The sequence below is a fragment of the Fusarium graminearum genome, chromosome 1, assembly GCF_000240135.3.
Source record: "Fusarium graminearum PH-1 chromosome 1, whole genome shotgun sequence".
NCBI classification, from domain to species: domain Eukaryota; kingdom Fungi; phylum Ascomycota; class Sordariomycetes; order Hypocreales; family Nectriaceae; genus Fusarium; species Fusarium graminearum.
In genome coordinates, this window is record NC_026474.1 from 6,648,284 (window position 1) to 6,676,012 (window position 27,729).

Genomic DNA, 27,729 nt, shown 5'->3' on the forward strand with positions numbered 1-27,729 from the left:
AATAGCCAACTATGCAGATGGGCGCCTTTAACGTTTTGGCCATCCTCTCAGGTCTGGCCGTTGCACTCGCCAGTGACATTTGTGCTGCGCCAAGTCTAAAAGTCAAGACTCACAACGGTGTGCTGGAAGGCTTCAAAGACGGGTCCTCCAACGTTGCTCAATTCCTCGGCATTCCTTACGGTGAGCATCGACGATGGGAACCAGCCATTCCTAGCGGCCCTTTCGGAACACTCAAGGCTACTTCGTTTGGTCCCAACTGTGCTCAGAGTGAACCTGGTGTTGGCGGTCCCTGGGCTCCCGAGTTTCTCATCAAACCTAACAGCACGAGCGAGAATTGTCTTTTCTTGAATATCTGGGCGCCGTCGCAGGCCCTTTGTCCCAAAGCGAAACCGCTTCCTGTGATTGTTTGGATTCACGGTGGAGGTTTCGCCTCGGTATGTGTTGCATTCTAAGTGAAACGACTTGATCTGATATAGTACAGGGCGGCGGTGATATCGATTACCAGATCCCCAAGAACTGGGTCGAGAGAAGTCAACAGCACATTGTTGTCGGTATCAAGTATGTCACCAGTTTTCCTCTTTGATCATATACTAATCGCTTTAGCTACCGTCTTGGAGTCTTTGGCTTTCCCAATGCACCGAGTCTCAACCCCAAACAGCAAAACTTGGGATTCCTAGATCAACGTCTCGCAGTCAAATGGGTCAGCGACAACATATCGCGCTTCGGCGGTGATCCCAAGCGTATCATCCTCTGGGGTCAGAGTGCCGGCGCCGCTTCTGTGGCATTTTACCAATATGCCTATCCCAACACTCCAATCGCCGCTGGATATATTGAGAACTCGGGGTCGGCTTTCCTCGGGCTGAGGGCTAACGACGAGACGAAGAGCAACTTTACTTCACTTGCTAAATCGTTTGGATGCAGACGCGACTACGTCGAGTGTCTGCGACGAGTCCCCGTTAAGGATCTCCAGAGACATGTTGAGGAAGCAAAGACTATGAGCTTCGTCCCTGTTGTTGATGAACGGACTGTGTTTTCCGACTACACCAACAGAATCCCGAGTGTTGCCAAACTTGTGAGTTTACCTTTCGTCTGTTTATATCAATACTGACCATATATCAGCCTGCGATTATTGGAACAAACCGAGACGAAGGAGACCTGTCAGACCCCTCAGGATCAGGAGACCACTCCTCGGACCAAGTCAAACCCGACAACACTTTCCACTGCCCAGCACACTACGAGACCATCCTCCGATCTTCCGCCGGCGTCAACACATGGCGATATATGTATTCCCCCAACTTTACCAACATCATGCCTGGAGGAGAGGGTGCATTCCACAGCGCCGAACTCCCCCTGATTATGGGAACTCATGATGAAGCTCGTGGGAAATCGAGCAAGTTTGAGTACGAGGTCAGCAACGCTATGCAGGATTATTGGCTTGCTTTTGCGCAGGACCCTTCTGCAGGTTTGACCCGCAAGGGATGGAAACCGACGCCCAAGACAGGAGTTCAGGAGGGCATCGTCTTTGGGTCCGACAACAAGGTTGTGGTACGACCGTATTCTTGGACTAGCGTGCAAAACGGATGTAACAAAGCCGGTGCTGCTAAGAATTAGATAGTATCAGTGCAGTTCAAGGGATTGGATACATGTCTGACATCCAACACATACTTCTGCAGGTATATAACAATTCAGTACGTTGATTGATACAAGACTAAACAAACAAAACTCACTATTGACTATGGGGTATATATCTATATCTTTATAATGTGGTAAACAATAGTCCAATCCTCCATCCAATCCTGTGTGTTGGTCTTGAATGACCACTTCTGCACTTGTACATGAACAAGCCAACACGACGATCCCGACCGCACCTCCTAATCTTCAGTTTGACAACGGCAATCGCTGGATATGTCCAGCATATTCGTGCAATTGCAATATTCGGTGCAAATGCGGTTGACTACACAAGAACGTAGAGAGCACAGATCTGGAGTTTTGTTAGTGATGCTACAGGCAAGAGATTGCAAAAACTTACCATGCTGAGACCAAGAACCATTGAAGCCCAGAAACAGACATTGTTCAAGGTCTCCTTGCCGCGAACCCATCGTGTACGCTGGAGCATAACGATGGGTAGCTGAAGCATTTGGCAGACAAATCCATAACCACGGAACTTCTTGGTGATACATGCCATAACAATCTCGTGGCCAAATGCTGAGATGAGGAATGTAAGCGCAGTGGCAGCACCTCTGCCAATTCGAGGTCGGGAAGCGCTGTAAACGTGACGTCGGAGGAAGCTGTATACAGGAATATTCCATTCACGAGAGAACTCCATCCAGTCTGTCGAGTTCCACCAGTCCGAGTAAAAGTGTCGGTCCGCGAAAAAGGTGATCTCGGCGAATGCGCCAAGGACATATTCGAAAATGACAAGAAAGACAAGTAGAAAGGTAAGCATGAATGGAAATAGAAGCCATGAGATGGTCTCGGCCAAAATGAGAAGCTTCTCAGACACGGAGGATTCTGTCGGCACAGCATCGAGGCGTTTCGAGGCATCCAAAAGGACAGGTAGGATGAAGTCTTCAGAAATAATGGTCAAAAGAAAGATGCAGCCAAAAGTGGCAATAATCTTTGAGATCAGATTGATCCAGTTGATATGCGTTGTTCGGGGATATTCAATTTCGTAACAGAGCGTCGGGCAAAAGATGTAATCCGTGTAGTTTGACCAAGTCAAGTTGTTTGGGTAAGTGACATTGCCAATGGGACTCGTAAGCTCACGGGCAAGGTCCTCTCTTATCTCGTCGACTTCATCCGCACTGTTGCTGGGGCTGGCGACAGGGCTGGGAGCTAGAAGATCATGGTTGATAGGCTCCTCATCATTGCTCTTGTGGCCGTTGGCACTTTGCTTGGCCTCTTGCTTCTTCTGGCGCTGTCGGCGGCGCTTCTTTGCGTTGGTACTATTAGATTCTCCCTTTGTAACACTGGCAGGCAAATCGGTGCTGGGATATTGGTAGGCGGGGCGTCGGTCGTGAGGCGAGAAAGGGTTGTCGAGAGCGTGCAATCGCTTTTCCGTTTGCGACAAGTGTCCGTTGTAGAAAGCATAAGAGTGCATCTTCATCAGAAGGACCATGGTATGCAGGAGGAAGAATACCTGGGAGGTCCATGTCCATTCAAAGTAGAAAGGGACAATGATCCAGAGAGTAAGCCAAACAACCTGGTAAATACTCTGAATAGCAATTCCACCTTTATTCCAATCCAGAAAGCTGCCTGGCTTTGCGTTCCTCGCTGCACGGTTCAGAGGTAGACTAACAGCAGTCGTCGCAACCATGAGGAAATCGGCAATGGCAAGGTGCCAAAGCTTGACAGTAAAGAGACTCCATATTTGCACTCTCAAAGGGAAGCCAGTATCTTTAAGATTGCGCAGCATGGATGTAATACCCATAATGGCAAGACCAATCCAAAACAAGTTGAAGAAGCCATGGAAGTCTCTGTAATCGCTCTCGGGGTCGAAGTGACTCACGCGTGAGGCGAACTCGATCGTGGGCGAATATACGGCGGCGTTGCTCGGCGCGAACTTGTTTTCGAGCGGTGGAAAGGGACTTGACGGATGGAGGCGCATTCTCTGGGACGGGTGTAGAACGACCGCTGTATACAATTAGCTTTGCGTAGAGTTTGAGAACGTTCTCCGTACCTAGTCAAACCACTTGCTGATCCCGTGCTGGCGTTGTCGGGCATTAGGTGTTCACCATCGCTCGTCGATGTCATGCGAACAACATCGGAGACTTGTGAATGCTTGGGCTTGCGCGGTCGAGGGCGAAGGACGTGGTCATGTTCGCCAGCATGGCCATTCCCATTGGCAAGAGTCTCTATCGAAGAGCTCATGGTCGTGGTGTTGTGTGGTGGTGTCGCGATCAATGTTGAGGATTCATTCGGCCACGTCTTGGGGGACTACTTGATGTCGTAGCTCGGCGAAGACGGAGAGTCAGAAACAAGACCTGAGTCAAGTTTGTCGTACAATGTGAGACAGGAGCTAAGACGTAGCTTGTCTTTTAGACTCGATGTGTCGTCAACGACGAGATATAAAGAGGGGGGTAATATAGAGAAGAGCGGCGGGTATAACTCTGTAAAAAAGAAAGGAGCGACGTAACTACAAGACAGCCAAGAAATGTTAATACTTGTTTGTTTGAATCCTTCAAGTAGTGACTGGACCTAAATATTGGATCGATCGGTGGAATTGGGTTGGGGTTACAGTGGAGGCAGCAGCGGATGACAGCTGGAACTGGAGTTATTATTTTTCTTGGGGTGAAGTGAACCCCTAACTTTATCCCATGACGTAACACAGGAGATGGGGTCCATCGTCATTCCTGCATGCACTCAAGTTATCTCTCTTAGTACTCATGACAACGCATTCAACCCTCGTGACCGAAAGATACTGTCTATCACTCAATTCGCCTTGTTCAGGGGCAGAATCACGCATAAAACATATACTTATTCTAAGGAAACCTCGTTAAAGTTGTCGCCTCCTGCATACCCTGGCTCAGGAACTATACGCGTATCATATGTCGCCCAACTCTTTTTTCGTTTCCGCGTGTCGTTTCCTTTGCTCCTATTCGTCCGCAGTCAGTTTCGAACGGTTGGTCTTGTCTGATATGATTCGTTTTGCATCGTAATCCTTGCAACATCTGTTCTCCTCATCCATGATCCTCAGGGTTATCAGAAACATAATATACGAAAGTCAGTTTATGCACGTTTGATTCAGACTTGCGCTTATTGCGATGAGATTGACTTTTCTATAAATAACATCTCAACAGAACCCTTCCATCCTCTGTCTTTGCATCGACAACCTCTGTACAAATCTCCTGGAGCTCAACGTTTCAAACTTAACAATTAGACAATTTATTATGAGCTCCATTCTTGACTAAAAGACTTCTGCCTCATGGCCTTCCTCTGCATAAGCAGCAACGGTTCTCATGAAACACCTAGCACTCTTCCTGTTCTCTGTCGGAGACACAGAAAAATCGGAACTTCGCTTTGAGGGTTCCATATTGCTCCCGAGATGTCAGTTGGAGAGATAATGCGGCAATGTTCGTCATGCTCAGATCACCCTCTTCCATTTCCTGGAAAATTCGGTCGAGAAGCTTGTATTCCACAGCACCAAGTCCCAACTCCCGTGTCTCCTTTTGGAAGTTCTCCAGTTGCCCTTTTGTCCAAAATCTCTTCGCACTGGGCTCTACCAGAGTGGTAAACTTGGGGTCAATGTTCACCGCATGCTCGCGGAAACATTGTACAAGTTCGCTATCTTCACCAAGAAGATAGCGCAAACCCTCGTCAATCTTCTGCAGGCTCGCGTTCTTTGGGATGTTTCTGGTGCTCATTCGGCGGCGTTTGGCAGGCGGAGAAGTTTGCTCTGAAAGCTGCAAACTATCCATCTTGGCCATCATTTTGGCTGTGGTTTCTCGCTGTTCCTGCAGAATCTCTTGCCTGAATCTGTCCAGGGTTTCTTCAAGGCGGCTTTGAATGATCTCGGGTATCGTATCAGTGGACTCTTGGATGCGAGAGGTATACTGGTACTCCTTCAAGTCATCTTCGGCGTCCCGGATTGCATCGAGCCATCCCCGGTTGTGCTGTTGACACCAGATCGATACTCTGTTCTTCATGTCTTCGCTGAGCACTTTGACCACAGGCAACGATAGCCATTCGTTCATTTGTGGGAGGAGGGCGGCCTGGTCGAAACCCCTATGTCCCAATTTTTCCTTGATGTCGCCAGCTTGCGCCATCGCCATCTCTCGAGTCATTATATATGTCGCTTCAATTATTTGGGGCCCGGATAAGGGTCCCAAGGGTGTTTGCGGACGCTTTGGCGACGAGAAAGGTACATCTGATCCTGTGGGGGCCATCTTGGGACGACCGCGGAATGGAGTGTAGGTACGGACCTCTTTCTCTAGACTACATTAGCAACATTTCTTGCGTGTAGTCGGCTTGTCGCATTCACCAAGGGATGCTAGTATCTCACTGCCTCGTTTTGTGTAGCGATGGGAAGCAGGATGTGGGTGTAGTTCGTGGTGCCCGCTGCAGGAGTACAGGCAAACAAGGCTTCGATAATAAATACAGCTTATGGAAGAGAAGTACCGGCAAGCTGACTGGCTTATAAAGTGAAGTTTCAGGATCGAGATGGAAGAAGGTGTGGAGGATTAGGATATAAGCAAACAGTTGGGCAGCTGGCAGCAGTGATTCACCAAGGCCAGCCGTGGGCAGCCGGCAAAAGGAACAGCGCTTTATAATTTCCAATCAACACTACGAAGTGTGATTTTGTCCTCACTCCCATAAGATATCAGTGTCTGTGCTGGGGGCTTGTATACTCGCGTCGCCAACTTCCCAAACGGTTGATCAGGATTCATATCACTCCCATACCGCATTACTTAGTTTAGTCTTTATAAAATCTTATCTTCAGACTGTACTCGAATTTTCGTAGTTCGTAGTTGGTCTACATGCACCTTTCGTCAACCTCAGACTGTTCTCTTAACTGATACCACAGCTAGGGGCAGCCCCATCATCTTCTTCAATCTGGGCTGGGTAAGTGTGAAAGGAAAAGAGCAAGATAAAGTGAAATAGCAAACAGAACAAAACCTCAACCCTTCTATCATCCTTTACACACTGTCATCCTCCGCCGGTTATTCAGTGCGAGAGGGGAAGTAGCTTATGTAAACCGGTGCGATTGTGAATCACTGTTAACCAGCTGCATCTGACGCAATCAGTACGTGAATGAGATTGAGCACAACAAATTCAATTATAACATGGACTATAAGGTATGCCAGTTTTATGTGGATGTGTTTATTCTGTAAACGGTCCATAATAATTTGTGTAGATAAAAAATACGCCTATTTCGAGAATGACTGTGAAGGTATTGGTATATAAATACAGTAGATAACCTAGAAGTCTGGTCTACGTTTATTATGACGGTGGGTTAATGGTCTTCATTATCTCGTCGAGGACCGAACGGCCCTTCGGCGTTGGCTTGGGTTTGTACTTGAGTTTGTTTGCCCGGATCTTCTTCTTCACGGCTGCAAGCCGCGGCAATGCTCTAGGCAGCCAAGGGAGGTTCCTTCCTGGCAGATCTCGAAGTCAGGTATTGTCGTTATCTTTCCGTCCTTGCTAATTGTCTTCTTGCCAATGTTGTGTGATCCATGAATTGTGGTTTGCACTCGATGTGTGCTTGAGTTGCTACGCCTAAACTAATTTACATCGTGTTTACACGGCACAAGCAACTCTGTTTCAACCCTAGGCAGACTTGTCCTGATACTTATTTATCTCTTGAATATGATTGTAGTTTTACTTTGCTTAGGTAGCTCGATTGTAACCTGACTCATTCCTTAGCTGTCAATGTCCTAGAGTTTCATAATTCCACGAATACTTCGATGTTGGCCAAGAAACATAGGGACTTGAAGTAATCCGGACGAAATTGTTTGTTCACTCTTAGGTCATGTATACACTAAAAGTGATCTAATGTTTTAATTAACCACTGAGTCCAAACCGGTTGTCATGCAACCCGCCTGGCATACTCGTTTGCATGGCAACAATATTCAATTGTTGCCTACCATACGAGGTTATTATATGGTTTGTAATGTCTTTTAACCCCAAACCAAACATATATGCTTATGTATGCTTGCGTGCTGATATCTGTTGATACTCAGGTAGCTGAAAACTCCAAGTTTCCTCGGCTAAGAGACAGTTGTCGTGAGAAAGCGGCATGATTCACTTATGCTTGTTGAAGTTTGACGAACATCATGTTACTAGTACACTATAATTATGTTTCTATTGTTGAAAACTAAACAAGTCTGTGATTCACAGCGCCGTCACCCTCGTCCATAAACCTATAAGTCTGCCACTGTCCTGCAACTGCCAGCTTTTTATTTTGCACTTATCATCACATCTTTCTAGCTGCTTCCCACACACAGACCTATTCTTTAGCTAGGTAGTACTTTCTTCTAACTACTCTTTACTTCCTTTACCTTTTCTTCCAACTACTCTTTACTTCCTTTACCTTTTCTTTAAACTACTCTTACTTCTTTTACCGATCTCCTATTACCCTTTGTTTACTTTCCTCCTTACTTTCACCTATCTAGACGCTGCCGTAAACCAGCTGTCCTCTGCAATGGCAGACAGGAGGCCATCAGGTCCTCCGGACCCTCCTGATCCTAAGAGATCTCAGAAGAAAGACCCTCCTGCAGAGCCCGCTCCCTCTCCACAGGCTCCTCACCAAACTGGAATTAGGGATTTCTTCAAGTCAAGCACTACCTCGATACCCAGTGAGCGCACGCCATCTCGGCAGCGCGCCCCGTCAAGCACATCCTCGTCAGGAAGAGGGATCCAGAGTTTCTTCCAGCCAACGTCGACACCCGCCCCATCCCAGCAGCGCGCGCACTCTGGGGGTGCTCTTCCGGCTTCTTCAAGTCGCCCAGACCTCAACAGAGATGACTCTGTCCGAAGATCCGACGTCCCTCAAGGCCGTCCTCGGGCCCCGACTGTAGAGTCTCTTGCCTCTGGAATGGGGTCTTTGACTACCTTGCCGTCCTCAGGTAGCCACTCAAGACTTCCTACAGACAGACCAATAGGATCCCCACAGCCCCTGCGATCACGGGCTAACACTCTCAGTTCCCAACCATCGGTCCATGGCTCTCCTCGACCCATTCCTGATTCACCCCTGGTGCCTAGATCAACTGCTCCCACTCCCGGCTCGCCTTCTCTGGGAAGAGGAAGAGGTAGCCCTCTAGTGCCAAGCGCGACTACTTCTGGGTCACCCTCTGACCTTTATCCTGGTTCCCCTTTCACTTTTCCTTTTTTTTTTTCGTTTCCAAGTTTTTTTCCCCCCTCCCCCCCCCCCCTCCTCCTGGCCCCCCGTCAGGACCTCCTCCCCCCGATCCTATTGTATGTAGGGCCTTTGAGGTTATTAGAGCGCTTAGTCACGTTGACGCACAATTACTTAACCGTGACGTTCGTCGAGGCTTTTTCAGACTTGACCTCGGCGACATTGGCGAGATCCCCAAACTAACCGACAACTTCATTGACGGTAACCTAGCCCCCTATGTACAAGTAAGACTCTTTCGCCGTGACGGCGAAGTCGGAGCAGTACCGCGACCTGATATTCCTCACGGTGGGAAATGTTATGTGCCTAGTACACATATCAGGCTAGGCGCCTTTATGAAGAAGAGGGTGGACGTGGTTGAAACACAGTCGATTCAACCTTCGCTGCAGACCGCCCAGCTATCCCTACCCCGATCCCTTTCGAACATCACCCCTCTGCAAGCATTCCTAGAGAGACTCCTGATATCGCTTTCAGAAGTTGGGACTCAAGCCAAGCTGAAGCTTTACGGTGTGCCCGAGATAACAGCAGCTATCTTATTGGAAGGCAGCAAGTGCCGCACATTCGTCGACCAATTTATTCATGGTAAGTTTACCTCTTCCGTTCAAGGCATACGAGACGAAATTAGTAGGTTAGATACCCTTAGAAGTCTGGTCTAAGTATCATAAGCTGATCTACTAATTTCGTCTCTTATGTCCTAAGGCTTGCCTGCGTATTATTTGATCTAACATAATATCTTAGGGATGAAGAAGCTTGGGTCATTGGACCTGTTCCAAGATGGGCTGCCAAGCCTATCAAGAGTTTGGCATGAACTGGAACATGTTGATCCAAACGTATCCACACAATTTACCGATGTTGGAACGTATTTTTATGTGTTGATTTATTACAACGAGAAGACCGGAGCCATGTCGATATATGTCGGCAGAACTGTCAACCCATTGGCCCGGCACAAGCAGCACACCAAATCTCTTTTCGAAGGCGGGCAGCTCCTACACTACGTTGTAGCCCGGAAGAAGATCAGGGAAGGCGCCACTCATCGCCTAATTCCGATTGCATTTTTACCAAACAGGATACCCGACGCAGATTTATTCCAGTCATGGGGCGAAACAATCTTGGCAGTTCTTTTTGGATCTTTCAGCCCGATCATGCTGAACGCGAGACCGCCATCGTCGTCGAGTGAGTTCACCCAGAACGACCTGGCAAGTTTGGGTCAATCACTCGAGAGAGATACCTACCTCAAGACTTGCGGCGCGCCGCTGGCGAATCTGCTACAGAATGCGGCCACTCGCATCAAGAACTCCGACTCTTCGTTGAAGCCCTTCGATTCAAGTGAACGTTTCACTGGCCTGAATTGGTCTGTACCTCTAGTTGAGTGCGCAGGGGTGAAGGAGAATCTCTGGGTCCGCACAACAACACACGCCAACAGCGACAGACCCGCTGTTTGGACCTTCCGAACGCATCCCCGGCGACTTACCAAGGAAAGGTTTATTACCATTTTCAACGCCCCCATAGGCTGTTATCCAATCCGCTTCCGACCTCTGACCCCGGAATATTGCACCTCTCTTGTTGCCGGATCAGTTGTAAACGTGGTAGTGGAAATCACAATTGATCCCACACAACGACATCCCTATGCGTACTCGAGAATGCCAGCCGTTGGCTCCTTTGATTGCTGGGATCAAGCTTTTCGTTTAGCAATACGAATTGAATTTGAGGATGCAGGAAAGTGGAAGACAGTATACCTGAGGCAAGAGAACATCTATGTTTTCGCCACCAAGATCAAGGCCATGAAGACCAGCCAGTTTGGCGAAGAACTCAATCATATTGAGCTTAGCTGGTGCCACAGCATCAAGATCATGGCGGCGTTACTGAACTGGGAGTGGACGCCAACAACTGACATACTCGCACAAAGGGTATGGGTTCCCTATTTCAACAGGCTACGCGTTACCCACTACGATTTTCTCAATCAGTGTCTTGTAGTCAGTGATTCCGAGTCGACGACAAAACAGGTACCACGCCTGCTGACACTGGATGAGACGGCACGTAACATTGAAGAAAAGTTTGGCCACGACGTCAACATTGGCAACATGCCAGGTTTGGCCTTGATCAATGTGTCGGGCTCAAGTATTCGTACAAAGTGCGACCTCTGCCTGGTAAGTAATCTTTGTTCAGAAAACTATACACAGCTAACATCCGTGAAGATGGGAGACCGAGGAGGAAAGATGACGTCCCTGGCGAGATATTGTAAGAACAGAGTGGTCATCAAGACAGTGGATGGACAGAAGTTGTGGCAATGCCCTTTCTCGAAACTACTGAACAGATATTGCACGTTCACGTACGGCATCGAAAACCGACGTGACCTACACGACCTTGTGTACATGGTTGGACAGGCCGACTACCCCGTGCAGACCATTGAGACTCCGCCCAACGTTTTCCAGTTCCTAGAAGTACGCGAAAAGTTGGAGCAGGAACCGGTTGACAAGGATGACAAGGAGTTTTGAGAAGGATGTGTGAGGTTGAAGAAGATGATGAGGTTTTATCCGACTGGGGTATGTTGATGTTGATTACCTACTAAGATAGTTGCATGGGAGGCCACGGCGCGAGATGCTGTGTTGAGCCCCATAGATAACTGAATCAACTCAATTTATTTATTCAGGTATTGACAGTCCACCCCCACCTTAGGGACTAGAAAAATTGACTGCTACAAGCACAAAAGACACAATTTGGGTCACCTTAGGCTACTTACACCAGGCCTCTTAGACTATTTATTTTTATACTCTAAGACTTATGATGTTGCGAAACGTTTCTTATTAACCACTAGCCTACCCCGCTGTCTGTAGCAATGCGCCGCCGTCCCTGTACTACCGCATCAGCTGAGCGAATTGGGTAACGCGTGCCACTTTAAGTTAGCCCGAACGGCAGACATTCTATGTAAATCTTCCTTGTCGATGTCAGACTGGTCAGCTAAAAGAGAAGAGTCACATCTACAAGAGGTTAGGTTAAAGTGGCGCGCGCTACCCAATTTGCTCAGTTCATACAATACTCTGTACTGTATTGTATATTTCCATGAAACTTAACGACGATAGCGTCTTGCCATAACGGGGTATGGGTAAAGTGAGGTGATTATCCGACGATGATCCAGAAATTTAAATAAATGAATGATAGCGTCTCTTCTATTTGTCATCTAGACTAGATGATTAACGGATGTGATTGATACGGCAAGATCTGGAGGCATGCCTTATCTAGTCAGCTACGATCGTTCAATTTTCTGGAAATGTATGGCACCTGAAAAAGGCTTCCATGTGCTCGATTATCTAAACAATCGGGCCACCTCATTCTCGTGCTCCTGTCAGCCATTTCATAAGCCATTGAGTACATAAATAGAAACTTTGTGATTCAACGTGGAAGCATCTGCAGTTCGAGGCTACGGCCTTGCGAAAGTTGAACCTTGCTCAAGATACAACAGAACTAGAACAAAATTACAACAATCTTAAGACATCCAAATGAATACAATAAAAGCACTTTAGACTAAAAGAATGTATCCAGAGATTCCACAATACCAGAGATGGATTATGTTTCTGGTCCAGATAAACGGAAGCTTGGTTTGTTGGTCAATCCTTCCCATCGGACGAACGAGTAAATTGAACATGCATATTTAAATGAAAACGCGGTCAACAGTGGGTCTGGTCTTGACGGCAAGGGTATATATAAATGGGACACCCGCAAATATGTGGGGACGATACGGTGGAGTATCACCAGCCTTACATGGACTCACCAAAAAAAAAAAAAAAAATTGGTAGCTTCTCTTTGATTGAGCGTGTCATCCTGTATTTCCAGTTAGTTTCATGTTATTCATAATGTGTTTAGGGAAAATCCGGACCTTAGTGCAGGGGCCATGCTAATCTTCTGTTGTAACAACTGTGGTTAGTTATGTCGATATAATGTGTTCCTGGGAGTCGAACGGACCTCTGTATCGTTTCAACTATCATCGGTTAGCTTAGGTTTTATACCGCTGGACCAGGAGGACATACTAGACCAAATGCCAAGTGGTTGCCCACTTGGCGAAAGAGAGAGTAGCGAAAACGGCTTATATACTGACTTTGACTAGCTTATGCATCCACACACTTTTCTCAACTTTAAACCAAACTCACAGCCAGTGCCAAAAACACAGCATACCCTGTAAGCTATGCCACCAGCACAAGCTGAATCCTCACGCTCAACCCAACCTGCACAAAATACCACAACTACCGCAACTGATCGAGTTTGGATTTTTCACAAGTGTAGAATTATTCTCAAATAGTTAAAAATGGTAATTTAATAAAGTTGTGTGCTATTTCCACAGGGTGGTGGGGCTCATGCGCAAACTTGTCTTTGCACTATTCGAAGCAGTGCTATGCCCAATTCATTTAGTTGACTAGGCATTGGAAGGATTTGCCGATGAGTATGTACAAGAAATGGGCCACTGAGAAGGTCTTGCAGTGCTTTTGTATCGCGCAAGACTGAGGTTGCTCTTTGAGCCTTGCTTTGAGTTGAGTTTAAAGCTGCGAAGCGAGAAAAGAACAGAGTCGATATTGGACATCAGAAATCGCAATACGCTTCTAATCTTCGTGAGAATGAGACTCATCATGCTTTTTGAAAAGTCAACAAGACTCGACATATGTATTCGATATGTGCATATCTGATATGTGCATGTGATCCAACGTTCGACTCAAGGCATCTTCGTCAGTCATCTGCGTAGTAAGCAACAACATGGAGATGGGCTTTTAGACCGAGGTAATAGAATAATTGAACCTTCCAATCCATCTGAAAGGCTCACAGAATACGTACAATAAAAAATGAAGTAAGTGTTGGGGAGTGTCATAATCCAGTAATGGCAGCAAAAACTCAACATAAAACCCCTAAATCAGACTTTACTATTGCCTACAAGATGGGCAGTTAGAAAGGTCCATAAATGAATGGGACTGGCCTTCCTATCCTCGAGACTCGACAGCCTGACACAAGAAATAGAAAAGATGAGCTTAGTCCCTATAAAGGGGCATACCAACCAAGGAAAAGCTCGACATGTTCTTTTCCAGCTCAATTCTTTCCTCTCTAATGTAGTTTACGCAAGTCATTCCTTATAGTGATTCCAGGTGCAACTCGTAGGTTTCCTGCTCTAATATGACATAATCGATCTGACTGTGCTTTTCATTGACCAAGAACATGTTTTTACAATCACGGCCGTACTCCTTCACTGACCTAACAATGCTACCGTTAACTGACAATTGGACATCAGCTGCAAGCATATCTTGCGTAAATACAGTAGTTAATGCTGGCGTGGGTGCCAGTCTTTGGAAAGGGGCGTTGTGCCAGCCAGCCGTATGGACTTGGAAGAGAGGCATGCCCGATTACCAGGGAGCGAGTGCCTGCCTGGGCGTGCGGAGTAAGTAATTCACAAGCTGCCTGCGTGTACAGTGACGCCACCGCCCAGGCGAACAACGAATAGGGGTGACGAAGACAAGCCAAGGCTATGGCCCCATCGCCACATCTCAAATATGAAGTGGCTGAGAATACGTGCCGAAGAATAAGCGCGTCACGCAGAGTACTTCACGCGTGTAGGTAAGTTGGCGGATTCTTTTCTCCCCTTAGCCATCACAGAATCATCACCACCCCCCTCGCCGTCCCCAGCAGTTCTGAGCCCCCCGTTTCCTTTTTTTATTTATCAAAAAAACGTATATATATATTTACACTGAATCACTGCCGTCTTCTTTTTTTTCAATTTTTTATTATTTTATTATATACAATGTGGGAAGAGGAGTGGGCTGCGGCCCCAGAGGGGACCTGGGCCCCTGATGAGATCTTCTTGCCTCGTGATGAGGCGTTTTGGCGGGCTCCCGGTAAGTACTTACGCAACTATACATATAATTTGAAAGCCTGTTCTGACTTTGTAACTAGACCCATACCTCTCTCAGCAGTGTAAAGCCACCCCAAACTGATATGCACCACTAGCCCATACTGACATCAATCTCAGAGAAACGCGAGAGAGAGGAGGACGACGACGAGAAGCCCAAGAAGAAGAAGAAGAAGACAATCCGGGGCTTCTTTGGCGTCCCGGCGGCCGTCGACACCGCCGCAACTTCGGTAAGTGTTTGACTCTTCATGAAAGCCTCAAGAACATCACTGACATCTCATCTATAGCGTCCCCGAACCTAGGAGGAGCGGGTTGCGGCGGTTGTCGCGGCTTGTACGAGCCGATTTGCGGCCCTGACGCCGGAGTATCGGGCCAGAATCGTGGCCCAGGACAAGAAGTTGGGTCTTTGAGTTCGGGGGAGTTCTTTTTTTTTTTTTTTTTTTTTGTGCTGGGAAGCACCAGGGAGCAACATGGGAACCAGGAGTTTTTTCTTTTTCTTTTTCTTTTTCTTTTTTTAAACAAGGAGTACTTATCCCCATGGGATATGGGATGGGACGATACAATGATTGAGGACGCACTATCTGGCTTATTTTTGTGCTCGTGATGTCGTTGCGAAGCGCCGTGAATATGTGAAAGAATCCCCTAATGACAGCCTCTCCCTACCTATATGTTGTTTGATCTAACAAAGATCTCGGGAAACGAGCTACCAAAGCTCTCTCGGATTTAGAGTGAACTTAGACATGTCAACTTGGAGGCTTCCAATGACCCCTTGTGGCTTCATTAAACTGGCTGCGCTTTGTAGAGGGTGTTGCTGACCACCATGGCACTGCAGATCTCTCCAGATAGTGAACTGGCAAAAGGATATGCGCTGCAACCGGCAAAAAATGTCGGTGGAGAGGCTCGAACTCTCGACCTTTGGATAACCCTGGTGTTTAACCAAGTCATATCTCTATGAGACCAACGCTCTAACCAACTGAGCCACACCGACCGGTATTTTATTACTGGATGAGATCCAGTTTCTATGATTGGCAGCCTGATTTTGGAATCTAAGAAGGGAGTGCTTGAGCCATCCCGACTGGAAAGGGTCGTTTTCTTTTTCACTTTGCAGGTAACACGTGATTACTAATATGTGCAAGTTTCGTTCTTTTCGATACATTCGCGCATCGTCATTCGCTCTTGCCTCGCTCTTTGGTCCTCTTATGGCAATGCTGCGCCTCGCGTCCACGCACTACACCTCCATCAACTCTAGGCGGCCGCGTTTTACTTCGCCTGGGGGCGATGATGTTTCGGCGTTTGGTTGGATGGGGATTGCGTGGACTATTGCAAGAGAATGCAAGGTACGACTCAACGGTGACAGAAACATTAGCCTCCAGGCTTTAGGATACAAAAATAAATAATCTAAAAGTCTCGTCTAAATAGCATAAGCTGATCTAATAATTTTGTCTTGTATGATTCTGGTGACTTGATGTTTCTGGCACTCTGATCAAAGGACGAAAAGATGGTTGCCATATAAGGATGGGCGAGTTCAAGATAAACAGAACCTTTCCTCCAAGCATTCTATTTTCCTATCTATCCATCTTCTATATACCATATATTTCATCATGACAGCCTATACTGCCAATAGCTCCATCGGGGTCGACCCTCTCAAACAAGCCGGTCAATCTCCCTCTTATAGCATCGAACCCGACAACACAGAATATTATCACACCCAAGTGCAAGATCAAGATGCTGTTCCCCGTAGCAAGCCGACTATAGGTCAGCGCTTCCACAAGATCAGCTCCAAGGCTGGCTCGCCGCTCAACAAAGCCGCGAATTTTATTGGAGCTGAAGGGTGGTGGCCTACTACTATGGACAAGGAGTGCGCCAAGGCTGCCCGTATCCTTCACTCTTTTACCAGTGAGTATTGTTATCTGCATGTAGGAATAGTACTGACTTGCTTTAGACCTCAGCTCTTCTACATCCCCCAACAGCAAGGGGCCTCTTCACCCCACAGGCCTTACTCGCAAGTCGATGATCAAGATCCCTCCTACTGTTCTTCAAAGCGCCGCCGGCCTTGCAATATTCAATGTCATTCGTGCTGGCGCCTGTCATGGCTCTCTCTCGGGCGGCTCCGGGGTAGTCATCTCTCGCCGTGAAGACGGTACCTGGTCTCCTCCCTCATCATTCATTGTGAGCACACTCGGTGCAGGCTTTGTCTTTGGGCTTGATGTTTACGACTGCGTCTGCGTCCTCAACACCCCCGAGCAAGTCGCCGCCTTTACCAAGCCTCGTGTATCTCTCGGCGCAGAAGGCTCCGTTGCTGTTGGTCCTGTTGGAACAGGAGCCAGTGTCGACGCTACCCTCAGCAAGACTTCTGCTCGACCGGTGTGGAGTTATATGAAGAGTCGTGGTTTGTGGGCAGGCCTTCAGATTGATGGCACTATTGTCGTTGCCCGAGGTGATGCCAATGCCGTATTCTATAATGAGCGCGGTATCACGGCACAGAAGATCTTGCTTGGCGATGTCGCTTGGCCCATGGGTGCTAAGCCTCTTTTTGAAGTGCTACAAGCGCTCGAGGGGCGGGCTACCTATGATCGCACTGTCGTGCAGGCAGTGGGCGAATCACCCACCCCTGGTGATTCCATCCTATCTGAGAAGCAGGAGAGATATACCGATGAACCGGAATGTGAGATTGGTGGCTCCGAAAAGTCAGAGAGATACACCGACGAACCTGAAGAGCCCAAGATTGGTGACTCTGAAAAGTCTGAAAAGCACAGCGATGAATATCCGGCTGAGAAGGGTGAAGAGCCCCCGATGCTCATAGTTACGTCTCCTACCACTATCCATAGTATGGAAGACCTTCCCGGGTATGAGGTTGTGGAGAAGGAGTAGGTTCGGGATTTCGGTGGGCAAAACGTCCAGGGGGTTCGGCTTGAACTTGGGCTTCTTCTTCGCTCTCGCCTATCTAATTTTTGTTTCCTAATGATAAGCCCCAGGAGTTCTAGATTGTTGTTATAATATATTTTATTTTATTTACCCATTAGTCGTGAGACAAGATTGTTGTCCTGTAGCAGTATAGATCTTTGCAAATAAATATCTTCTCACCGTCAGCACCTTCACAAACATGGCCATCAATCAGGTTCATGGTCTGAATAGAATGCTATGCAAGTCTATACAAAATAATACTCTTTCGCCGTTTACACCCTCATTACTCCATAACATGCATCATAACTAAACAGCCTCTTCACCCACAGGCCCCCTTCGCTTCCTCCTAGTGTTCGCATCCAAGTTCTCTATCTCCTCAGCGCCACTGCGAAGGGTAGACTCGGTGCTGATAGCAGGACCGCTTGAACTTTCAGGTAACCTAACCTTCTTGCCTCCCCATCCAGCAGCCAAGGATAATGTTTGTGCCGCATAGTCCAAGTCTCCGTCAAAGCCATATCGAAAAGACTCCGTCTCTTGAAGTGGGAGATGGTTGAAGCGCCAGTCCCAAACCGAAGCGTATGTCGAGCGGTAGCTCGCAAATGCCATAATCGTACCGATGAAGCCTCCTCCCAAGATGTCGTACCAGTTGTGTGCAGCGTCGATGGTGAGAGAACCAGCGATGAGGACTGCCGCCAAGACGGGAACGAACGTGAGGGATAGTTTCCAGAAGGCGGGCTTGTGATCTGCCCAGACCTTGAGCTTGGCGTTAAGCCACAAGAAGAGGAATCCGAATCCAGCGAATGCAGCAGTAGTATGTCCGCTCGGAAACGAAGTGATGGCGTTTTGGATCCTCGACTGATCAGGCTGTGTGCAGATTTCTGTGGTGTACATGATCTGGTAGAAGCCGACTCCATTCAGGCCGGTTTTGTTGTGCGTCTTTGCGAGCGAGATGTCGGGCATGCAAACATCGAGAAAATAAGGCCGGAAACCGCCAACGAGTTGTTTGAGAGTAACCTGGAAGAGGGATGCCAGTGTTACGGACCAAACAGTCCCGATTATAGCATTACTCGCATCCCAAACCGACTTGATCTGAATCTGAGCGACAATGTAGGTAATGATGGGTATCGCAATAGAGATCAGTCCAGAGAGCCAGGCGGGAATGATCCAACCGCGATCAGGGTAGGCCCACTGGGGGTAGACGATATCGCCAGACGTCGCATCGAAAGTGATAGGGAATGTTCGTGTAATGATGACGGGAGAGTGGTAGATCTAGGAGTGTTAGCGATGGAACAAACATATCGATAGAATACGTACACCGTAGGCAAGAGCGCCAACAAAGGCCATGCAAAGCAGATCTTGGTAGTTCACTTTTAACCATTTTCGCAAAAAGGCCTTGAGCGTCGCTCTCTTGGACTGAGGCGTTGCGGCCGCATCAGGGTTGATACGTGGGAGAAGAGGCATGACGACCTGACGATAAACAATATCGTCTCGACAAAAGAATGTCGTAGAGAAATAAAACTATTGCGAGAAAGAGGGATGAGAGAAGGCGAGATGCGAACTTGTGATGCGTCGCGTGCCTACATTACCTTAGTACAGCTGACGTCATGGTATGCATGGGCGATCGGGATCGTCTAAACCATCATCGCACAACCAAGTTTTGGGGTACAGAAATAAGGAGTCAAAAAGTATAGTCAGAGCGTCATGAACTGAACTACTAATTTCGTCTCCTCCGCTTAGCCTGATACTCCGACGGCACAATTAAATTCCTGACTTGTTGTCGCGTAGCCAATCATTTAACACGAAATACCGATAATCAATATGCCACCCTATAGACATAGTGATTTAATTGCTATTCGCTACTCTATGATAGTGCCTCTGACTCTTGAATTGTTAATAAGTTTATGATGCCGAAAGCTTGACGCAACTGATTGCCTTTCCAACTCTCTTACCAGGTTAACATATCTTAGCCATTGCGGTTGAGGACGATTTGCAACATGAGCAACGTCGCATTTGTACCATTTATTAAAAAACGGTAGCTTTCAGGAACAAGATTTCGGTGATGGGTCACGATATGCTATACAGGCCATTCAGTTACTTCTCTGAATGTTGTTCGATCGAGCATCCAGGCGACCAGTGTCCTATTGTCTAGTGCTACTACTCAAGTGAAGCTGCTACGATTTACTCTCGAGATGGAACCCATTTCGTGTCTTGCTCAGTATCACGACGACCTTGGGACAATGTTGCAACCTCAGCCTCCAACAAATCATCATCCGGTATGGTGTAGTGGCTAACATTTCGCGCTCTCATAACTTGAGAGATCAGTACCGCGGAGCCCAGGGTTCGATTCCCTGTACCGGAGTTAGTTTTTTTGCTCTTCCTCAGAAAGGGAAGAGCAGAACCTTTTGATAGAGATAGTGACAGACATGATCCAGCCAGCCTTCTTCTCTGGCACTTGCTTATTGACGCCAGTACCTAGGATTCCGAGCAGGTAAAACTATCAAGGAAACAATACATGCTCTCATTATAGATGGGGAGGATTCGGGTTTCAGATAGAACTCAATCTCGTTTTCGGCAGTGAAAATGCATTGGGTGGGGGTCTCAGTGGGTATATGCAGGGTTTCTTCGTTGCAAACCCAAAGTGTCTGGTGACGGGGTGCGAGCAGGCGGCACTTTGTCTTTCCTCAAAATAGGAATAGGCCATTATTAATTGCTGTTCCCTCAGCCCAGGACTTGAGCAATGTAGTGCCTTTTAGCCAATATCTGTCCAAAGAGAAACGCTTCTCGAGCTACTGGCTCTGTGTCGTGAAAGATGTTACCTGTTTCCCATACTCGAGAACAGGACGAGAGCGTCATTAGGCTATAGAATCAACCCCAACACAGGAGCAGCATGTACATACCGCAGACAACAGCACGTCTTGAGCCCACTAGGACCTAAAGTTAGATGTATTGAGTCCACGTCTAGAGACACTGATCAAGGAGATAAAGAAGACTTACCCAGTTGATCACAACAGGCAAAAAGGGCAAAAAAGAAACTCCGGTACAGGGAATCGAACCCTGGGCTCCGCGGATCGAGATGATTCTCTCTCATTGAATGAGAGCGCGAAATGTTAGCCACTACACCATACCGGATAGTGGTTCATGACTGAGGGTGAACAGTGAGCGTCTAAGAGGCCGAGGCGTCTGGATACTGGCAGCGGATTCCTTCTCGCGGCGGACACATAGTAGGCAGTGTGTCGTGTAGTGTCCTGAGTAACAATGATGGTGTTGACGATGCAAGAGTTAGAAAAGAGTTCGCAGTTGCGAAATGCTAATCCCCGCATGTGTGGAGAGTAAAGGAAAGGGTTAAGCTCAAGGTTCAGATCGGAAACGTGGTTTCTAGAAATGGCAAGTCCCATCCCATGTCGTTATCGTTAGTCATCCACCAGCGAACAACCTACATGTGGTGCTCGGCATTGGCAGTTAGTTCTCGAGACTGGTTGTCACGTAGGCAGCCAATCCCGTAATATGAAATGGAAACTTTATTCTATAAGCATCTGCGAATCTGGTATCATAAACGCCTCTATACCCATATACAAATCATTACATCATCCATCACTTCTTCAGCATACCGGGACCCTTGATCCCGCTTGCTCGGCTTCGAACTCTAGAGTTGTACTTGAGAGTCTTGTCACCAATTATTCCATTCTTGCCTGTGGTAGAGCCTGGAACACAAGGCTCCTCATTCCACGCCACACCTCTGGCACGTCTCCAAACAGCAACAGGCGAAGCTGCCATGAGTTGTGTGTAAAAGAGGCGGCAATTGGCTGCTTCATATCGAAATTGCACTGGATATCCCTTAAGATTATCCTCAGTGTAGCCGTTTAGCGAGTTGACCCTACCAGCACTAGGGAGGGGCAGAAGAGGTGGGTTCGACGCGCTGGGGATCGAGGCGGATGCGTCGCTGAGGATGGAGAGTGCTTCTTTATCGGTGCCCGCGCCATCTCGGACTAGAGCCATCGCGCTGACAATATCTTGGTTGAAGTTGAGCAAAGTCCCCTTGACACCGCCCATGGCTTGCATAGCATGGTCAAGAGGACGACCGCCAAGAGCAAGCGTACGGATATTATAATTGCGCGTGAGAAGGCCAGTCAGGATGCCACAGGCTGATGCGCAAATCCCATCAGTGACAATGAGGATATCCTCGGGCTTCCAAGGGGCTTCCTCCACAAGAGGCTTCGTCTCGGGGTCGAAGCCGTTAAAGTAGGCAGGGATGCTAGGCTCCCAAGGGACAGTCTTGTCGATTTGAAAGGCCGCAGTTACATTCTCGCCCTTGACGGTGTAAGGGCCAAAAAAGTCCTTGCCTGTCGTGATAGCCTTGCCATCCACGCCCACAGGGTAATGCTCTGATACTGTGATCAAAGTTGCAACAAGACTATCATAGCTGGCCTCTGAAGCTGCCTCGAGAGCGGCATTGGCGCGATATCGATCCCAGCCGGTAAACTTTCCATCCGGAAACAGCAGACGATAGATCGACTGCGCTAGGACGACTGATCCACCACCGTTGGCAGACATGTCGATGATAAGTTTATCACGGCCAGCTGCTTTGGCCTTACGGATGAATTCAAGCACCACAGCTTGCCCCTCGAGGATGAATTTCGTCAGTGTGAAGCCAGGAGGGGGATTGGTAAGGTCGAGTCCAAGAGGAATGAAGCTCAAGATGGAGAGAACAGCAGTATCCTCATATCCCTTGCCTTGGAGGAAGTATCCGGCTACTGAGTTGGCGGAATGCTTGACGACGGGGATGGGGTATCCAGGGATGAACTTGGATGACTCTTGAGTTTTAGTTGAACGGCGTTCATTGGCAGGCTCCTCGGATGTCATGTTGGTGGGCGTAACTTCGATGTACTGATGGAAATCCTCGCCAGACTCGATTCCAGATAAGTCGGCTGTAGGTAGGACGATAATCTCATTTTTGACCACCTTCTTTGTACCGTTGTGGAATACAATGGTATATGTATCGGGGATTTCATACTGAGTGACGAGGGTGCTTGCGGATGAACCAGCAGCGCTGCGGGGAACGGACGAAAACAGAGCATTGTACTGCGCATCAGGATCTTGAGCGCCGGCTGTGAGGCGAGAGGCGTCCTCCTCGAGCCATTCTACAATCGGGATGCCGTCGATGCTCTTGATAGCTGATGGGGTGTAGTCAAGAAGACCGTGATCACCGCGGCTTGTATCGATGCGGGAAAATATGTAAGGCAGACGGATACCGTTGGAAGAGACAGATTCGAAGTCGATGCCCCGACGCACGTACACGAAAGCGTTGAGAAGGGCTGGGGGGTAGTCGAAGTGGCCGTCATAGGCAGAGGCAAACTGTTAGGTTAGCATGGATTCCTATCGAGGTAAAGGCTAAGATGATAGAAACTTGGCCAGGCTTTAGGATAGAAAAATGAATAAACTAAAAGTCTGGCCTAAATAACATAAGCTGGACTACTAGTTCCTCTCTTATGCTTCTAGAGGCCAATGTTTCTAATACTGAAAAGAGATTACTTACAATACTCCGTAGATCAGTCATGACTTCATATTGTGTCTTGTACTTGTTGTTCTCAAGCTTGCTTCGAATGGTATCAAATCCACCCAAGACATCCACACCAGGAAACAGGTATTCTTCTGGGGGGTCAGCAAGAATCTCAAGTGTGCTCTGAAACCCGATGAGGGGCTCAAGGTAGTCGAGTAGCTCTAGGTCTCGCTTCTTGTCCAATGGGACAGACTTGAGGCAAGCAATGCCGACTGACGGAGGGATAGCCAGAATAACAGGGTTTCCCTTTTCAGGATTCGCCTCTTCATAGGTCTTACTTATGAACTTGCAAGGCGCACTCTTTGCGTCGGAAAGGTCGCGGGATGTAATAAACGAAGGCTGGTGTCTCGCCTGGTGCATGATCTGCCTGGGCTCAAGAGCAGCAAAACTGACCCCGGCAAAGGCCAGCAGAGACGTAGGAATAATCATGATGAGTATAGAAATGAAGAATGATAAGGCTGATAGAAGCGCTCTTTCGGGCGTCTACCAACCCTTTTATGTACATCCATGGAGGACATCGGGAAAGCTGGTGTTGAAATCTGGGACACAATTAACAGGTCAGCTTATGCCGTCTTGGCCACTCTTCTTGGGCTGTTTATTTCGGCACCCCAACTTGGAGGCTGCGGCTGTGTGGAACTGCCTGCGCAGTTGTTAGCGCCGAGGGGAATGCTTACTATGCTGGTAGTTTGATGGGCTGTGCTGAAGCCCGCTGACAGCTGTGGGCCTGTCAGATCTCAATGGCATCTTGTTTCAATCTGGTGATATTTTGTTTATTTTTTATTGTTTCTGATCGAATGAGAGACGAGGAATTGAGGTGTCGCTTTACATCTGCAACCGATTCAATTCTGTTTGGTCGTTGAAGCTTTTGTGAGGGATCAACGTGATATGTTTCAACCAGGCGGCTTGACAACCAGTGAGATATGGTGTTGACATTTGAATTTTGGTTCCCCGCTGTCCAACGGGTTTCTATTTTAGGGAAGCGCCACAAGGCATCTTTGGATCAACAACCCCTGTCTGTTTTTCAGCCGGCCTCTGGGTATCAGAAAAGTTGCCCGCTTGGGACATAAGAGACGAAATTAGTAGACCAGCTTATGGTACTTAGACCAGACCTCTTGGGCTATTATTTTTGTACCCTAAGACTTGGTGACTGGGCTTGATCACTCAGCACCCCGATTCTTTATTTCATCCCGATTCTTGGCGGAGGATGGTTACGGTGGACAAATGTAGTATACGTCCAAGTGCATCATCAAACTTTGTATTCCCAGGTCCCATCCCAGGGGATAAGTACTCCTTATTTAGAAAAAAGCGCCACCTCGTCTCCAAGTCCAAAACGAGGTCGTCTTGATGTTGCGGAGTTTTGTCGTGGGGTTTTCGTATAATTTTAAGCATGCTTCTTAGCGCGTGGGAGCTGACATGTCGCTGCGAGGCGCATGCAAAAGACTGCATGCATCAATACCGGCTGACAGAAGGAGTTTTCGGGACCGAACTGAGGCTTATATTTTCTTTCTGAGCAAAAAGAGTCACTAATATCCTACCAAGATAGACACGGTTTGTACATTCGCATCTGATATGTACATGAGATTTGACCTCTGACTTACAAGACATCTGCGGTTGTAGTTTATCTGCCCAATCAACAGAAATATGGGAATATAGGGGTAAGCAGATGGATGGATGGGTGAATCAATCAGATACTAGCATGCATGATCCTCTGGCAATCGACATCACCTTTCAGGTAAGTAAAGAAATCCAGTCTAGTATACTTATTCCGATCATTGGGCGAAACATTGAGTCACTCTTGAGATGCTTCTACAGACGTAGCTGACCGCATCAAGAACTCCGACTCTTCATTGAAGCTTTACATTTCCAAGGAACGGTTCGCTGATCTAAATTGATCTGTACCTCTAGTAGCGGCAGCAGGTGGAGCCTCCAAGATCTAGAGATCTGTCATGATCGTCGTTATCTCGTTCTTCACTATCGTCTCCTCTTCCGCTTCTTCTGCTTCCTTCTCTCGACGCACTTCTCTAATACTTAGGTTGGCTTTAGAATAGTCGCGCCAGAAGTTAGACTTACAGTTTGTGCGGATAAGTTCGCATGACAGACCACGAAGCCTTGTCGGCTGCCCTGATCTGGGCCTGTTACTCCTCAGGCATTGCTGTTGCTGAGTCTCTCACCTGAGCTCATCTTCCAAATCGTCGACTGTGCCTATCCTTCCACCATTCTTACTCTCGCTCTCACCTGCTCTTCCTTTCACCACCTGGCGCCATCCTCTGCTCGTAAGCCGCTCCTCGTGGGGGATCAGCAGGTATGTAGGAACGTAGGTCGATGGACAAGGATAGGCGGTTGAGGGATATTCGAATAAAAAGGTAGGTAGGTAGATTGGCCGGTAAATAAACGAGTAGGCAGGTAGTGAGCCATTCCATCGTATAGAAGGAAGGTCAACTCAGCTATAGATACTCAACTGGCTGGCTCAGGTTGCTGAGAGTTGAAGTATTTGGGTACCTGGTAGGAGATGGGTAATGGATGAGGTTGTGTTTTGGGTAGAGTAAGTAGTGTTCGACAAAGGGGATAGGGGTAAGTTGTCGAAGAGCCAAGATTGGCTTACTATGGTAGCGGCAGCGGGAGGAGGAGGAGGAGGAGGAGGAGGAGGAGGAGCCTCTGGCTCCAGCCAGATCTCAAAGTCTGGTATCGTCGTCGCCGCCGTCGACTCTTCTTCTTCGTCGTCGTCATCGTCTCTTCTTCGTCGCCTCTTCTTCCTCTTCCTCTTCCACTTCTCGACGGCGCTTTACTAATTCTCAAGTTAGCTTCATTACAGTCGGGATACGCCAGAAACTGGACTTGCAAATTGGGAGGACAGGCTCTTCTATTCGAAGCATCTACTGTTAGCATCTGAATACATTCCTGGGGGGTGGTAAGTACCTACTTACGCTCGAATTAGAGCCATTCGTTCTTGTCGACTATAGCGTTCCAGTGGAACTCGGGTAGGGGGGCATCACTCCCCGACGCAAACATTATGGCAGATTTGTTTTTGTTGAAAACAATGTATGACTGTTTTGCTCAGTGTGTTTGATGTTTCTCTAAAACACATCGTGCGAGAGGGAGGGGAAGGAGCGCCTGCAAGCCGGTGTGATTGTGAATCACTGTTAAGCAGCTGCATCTGACGCAACTTATCTGTGTTTGACAGAGCTTCTGCCAAGATACTAAGCTAGCAAATAGGGACAGATTGTGCAATGCAAGGCAACGAGAATGACAATCTGTAGGTGCCTGATTCAGGCAAGATGCATGTGAATAGAGGCTTTTGATGTATAAAGAGGAAGGACTTCCATCTGTTAAGGGTTGATTTTCTTCCTCACCTAGGTAGTTATCTGTTCAATATCAACTTTTGCACTGTTTCTGTTCCATTTTATAACGCACCTTATTATAATATCAAGGTTCTTTCCCCTTATCAACTATCCACTACCTATCTACCATCACAGAACCATCATCGTCACCTCGCCGCCGCAACCCTGGCCGCAGACCCGGTAAGTGTCACTTTATTCCTTCCAGGAAGCCTCTCCTTCAAGAACATCACTAACATCTCATCTGTAGCATCCCCGAACCTAGGAGGAGTAGGTTGCAGCGGCTATTACGATTTGCAAGAGGAGAATGGGGATTATGATCTCGAAGTTCAAGGGCCGGGCAATGGCCACGGATTCTAACTTGAGCCTTGTTTAATTTGTCGACAAGTTTGGGAGGAGTTCTTTTTTTGCTAGGAGCACAACGGAGCAACCCAGGAATAGGATTTTTTTAACTGAATAAAGAGTAATCACACCATGCGATGGGACAATACAAATTTTAATGATGCACTTGAACGTCCTCAGGGCATCAGAAAAATTGATCGCTGGGAGCATAAGAGACAAAATTCGTAGGACATCTTATGGCACTTAGACTAAGCTTCTTAGACTACTTATTTTCATACCCTAAGACTTAGGAGGCCAACTTTTCTGCTACCCACTAGAACGTATACTACATTTGTGCACCATGACCCTCCGCTAAGACTTGGGACGAAATAAAGAATCGGGGTGCTGAGTGATCTCTGAAATTGGCACTGGCAGCCGGATGGTGCCACGCCAAGGTGAGACCTCCTTCCACGCCTTTTTTCTACGACGATCAAAAGATACCCCGTTTACCCGATTTGTGAGTCCAGTTTCTGGCGTATCCCGATTGTTATAAAGCTAACTTGAGAATTAGCAAAGCGCCGTCGAGAAGAGGAAGAAGAGACGACGACAAGAAGAGCGCGCTGCTACGGCCTACGCAGGCGTCAAGAAGAAGACTCGGGCCAAGAAGCCCAAGCCCGAGCCCGAGCCGACAGGCCTCGAGGAGATCATGAATAAAATTAACCCTCCATCTCGATAAACGTAGGCCGGACTTTCAGGTTATTTATGTTTATATACTAATAGCTTCAGGTTTCATCTTAGACGATACGGCTCAAAGCGACTTGGGAGGAAGCAATTTTGATGCATACAAACTACAATAGATCCAATCAACACGTGTTCA

The 27,729-nt window shown here is 47.7% G+C and overlaps 11 protein-coding genes and 3 non-coding genes across 14 annotated transcripts; 8 read left to right on the top strand and 6 right to left on the bottom strand.

Annotated features, from left to right (window-relative positions):
• Positions 1-11: 11 nt before the first annotated feature.
• Positions 12-1,611, top strand: FGSG_02015 (uncharacterized protein; the record flags this gene model as incomplete). Its single annotated transcript, XM_011319581.1, has 4 exons — positions 12-434; positions 482-558; positions 604-1,072; positions 1,120-1,611. 4 exons carry the CDS (start codon positions 12-14, stop codon positions 1,609-1,611), a joined length of 1,461 nt encoding a protein of 486 aa, XP_011317883.1.
• A 343-nt stretch (positions 1,612-1,954) lies between these two features.
• FGSG_02016 (uncharacterized protein) lies at positions 1,955-3,870 on the bottom strand (the record flags this gene model as incomplete). The annotated part of the gene is made up of 3 exons (XM_011319582.1): positions 1,955-1,981; positions 2,030-3,633; positions 3,690-3,870. The coding sequence occupies 3 exons, from the start codon at positions 3,868-3,870 to the stop codon at positions 1,955-1,957; spliced, it is 1,812 nt and encodes a 603-aa protein (XP_011317884.1).
• Positions 3,871-4,967: 1,097 nt separating this feature from the next.
• FGSG_02017 (uncharacterized protein) lies at positions 4,968-5,693 on the bottom strand (the record flags this gene model as incomplete). Its single annotated transcript, XM_011319583.1, has 1 exon — positions 4,968-5,693. The coding sequence occupies one exon, from the start codon at positions 5,691-5,693 to the stop codon at positions 4,968-4,970; it is 726 nt and encodes a 241-aa protein (XP_011317885.1).
• Positions 5,694-8,140: 2,447 nt separating this feature from the next.
• On the top strand, positions 8,141-8,836 carry FGSG_12058 (uncharacterized protein; the record flags this gene model as incomplete). Its single annotated transcript, XM_011319584.1, has 1 exon — positions 8,141-8,836. A coding segment is annotated over one exon (696 nt), but the record flags the coding sequence as incomplete, so codon positions are not given.
• Positions 8,837-9,993: 1,157 nt separating this feature from the next.
• On the top strand, positions 9,994-11,346 carry FGSG_12059 (uncharacterized protein; the record flags this gene model as incomplete). The annotated part of the gene is made up of 3 exons (XM_011319585.1): positions 9,994-10,758; positions 10,882-10,998; positions 11,047-11,346. 3 exons carry the CDS (start codon positions 9,994-9,996, stop codon positions 11,344-11,346), a joined length of 1,182 nt encoding a protein of 393 aa, XP_011317887.1.
• Positions 11,347-14,047: 2,701 nt separating this feature from the next.
• Positions 14,048-14,412, top strand: FGSG_12060 (uncharacterized protein; the record flags this gene model as incomplete). Its single annotated transcript, XM_011319586.1, has 2 exons — positions 14,048-14,267; positions 14,300-14,412. 2 exons carry the CDS (start codon positions 14,048-14,050, stop codon positions 14,410-14,412), a joined length of 333 nt encoding a protein of 110 aa, XP_011317888.1.
• A 215-nt stretch (positions 14,413-14,627) lies between these two features.
• On the top strand, positions 14,628-15,145 carry FGSG_12061 (uncharacterized protein; the record flags this gene model as incomplete). Its single annotated transcript, XM_011319587.1, has 3 exons — positions 14,628-14,721; positions 14,856-14,965; positions 15,038-15,145. The coding sequence occupies 3 exons, from the start codon at positions 14,628-14,630 to the stop codon at positions 15,143-15,145; spliced, it is 312 nt and encodes a 103-aa protein (XP_011317889.1).
• A 475-nt stretch (positions 15,146-15,620) lies between these two features.
• FGSG_20541 lies at positions 15,621-15,723 on the bottom strand. Its single transcript has one exon. It is a non-coding gene; the product is annotated as a tRNA-Met (tRNA).
• Positions 15,724-16,336: 613 nt separating this feature from the next.
• Positions 16,337-17,606, top strand: FGSG_02018 (uncharacterized protein; the record flags this gene model as incomplete). Its single annotated transcript, XM_011319588.1, has 2 exons — positions 16,337-16,631; positions 16,678-17,606. 2 exons carry the CDS (start codon positions 16,337-16,339, stop codon positions 17,604-17,606), a joined length of 1,224 nt encoding a protein of 407 aa, XP_011317890.1.
• A 278-nt stretch (positions 17,607-17,884) lies between these two features.
• Positions 17,885-19,100, bottom strand: FGSG_02019 (uncharacterized protein; the record flags this gene model as incomplete). The annotated part of the gene is made up of 2 exons (XM_011319589.1): positions 17,885-18,908; positions 18,954-19,100. The coding sequence occupies 2 exons, from the start codon at positions 19,098-19,100 to the stop codon at positions 17,946-17,948; spliced, it is 1,110 nt and encodes a 369-aa protein (XP_011317891.1). The 3' UTR covers positions 17,885-17,945.
• Positions 19,101-19,908: 808 nt separating this feature from the next.
• On the top strand, positions 19,909-19,998 carry FGSG_20542. Its single transcript has one exon. It is a non-coding gene; the product is annotated as a tRNA-Glu (tRNA).
• Positions 19,999-20,671: 673 nt separating this feature from the next.
• On the bottom strand, positions 20,672-20,768 carry FGSG_20543. Its single transcript has one exon. It is a non-coding gene; the product is annotated as a tRNA-Glu (tRNA).
• Positions 20,769-21,230: 462 nt separating this feature from the next.
• On the bottom strand, positions 21,231-23,625 carry FGSG_02020 (uncharacterized protein; the record flags this gene model as incomplete). Its single annotated transcript, XM_011319590.1, has 2 exons — positions 21,231-22,991; positions 23,173-23,625. The coding sequence occupies 2 exons, from the start codon at positions 23,623-23,625 to the stop codon at positions 21,231-21,233; spliced, it is 2,214 nt and encodes a 737-aa protein (XP_011317892.1).
• A 1,267-nt stretch (positions 23,626-24,892) lies between these two features.
• Positions 24,893-26,891, top strand: FGSG_02021 (uncharacterized protein; the record flags this gene model as incomplete). The annotated part of the gene is made up of 7 exons (XM_011319591.1): positions 24,893-24,928; positions 25,343-25,498; positions 25,998-26,104; positions 26,255-26,282; positions 26,410-26,449; positions 26,625-26,714; positions 26,782-26,891. 7 exons carry the CDS (start codon positions 24,893-24,895, stop codon positions 26,889-26,891), a joined length of 567 nt encoding a protein of 188 aa, XP_011317893.1.
• Between the last annotated feature and the right edge of the window lie 838 nt (positions 26,892-27,729).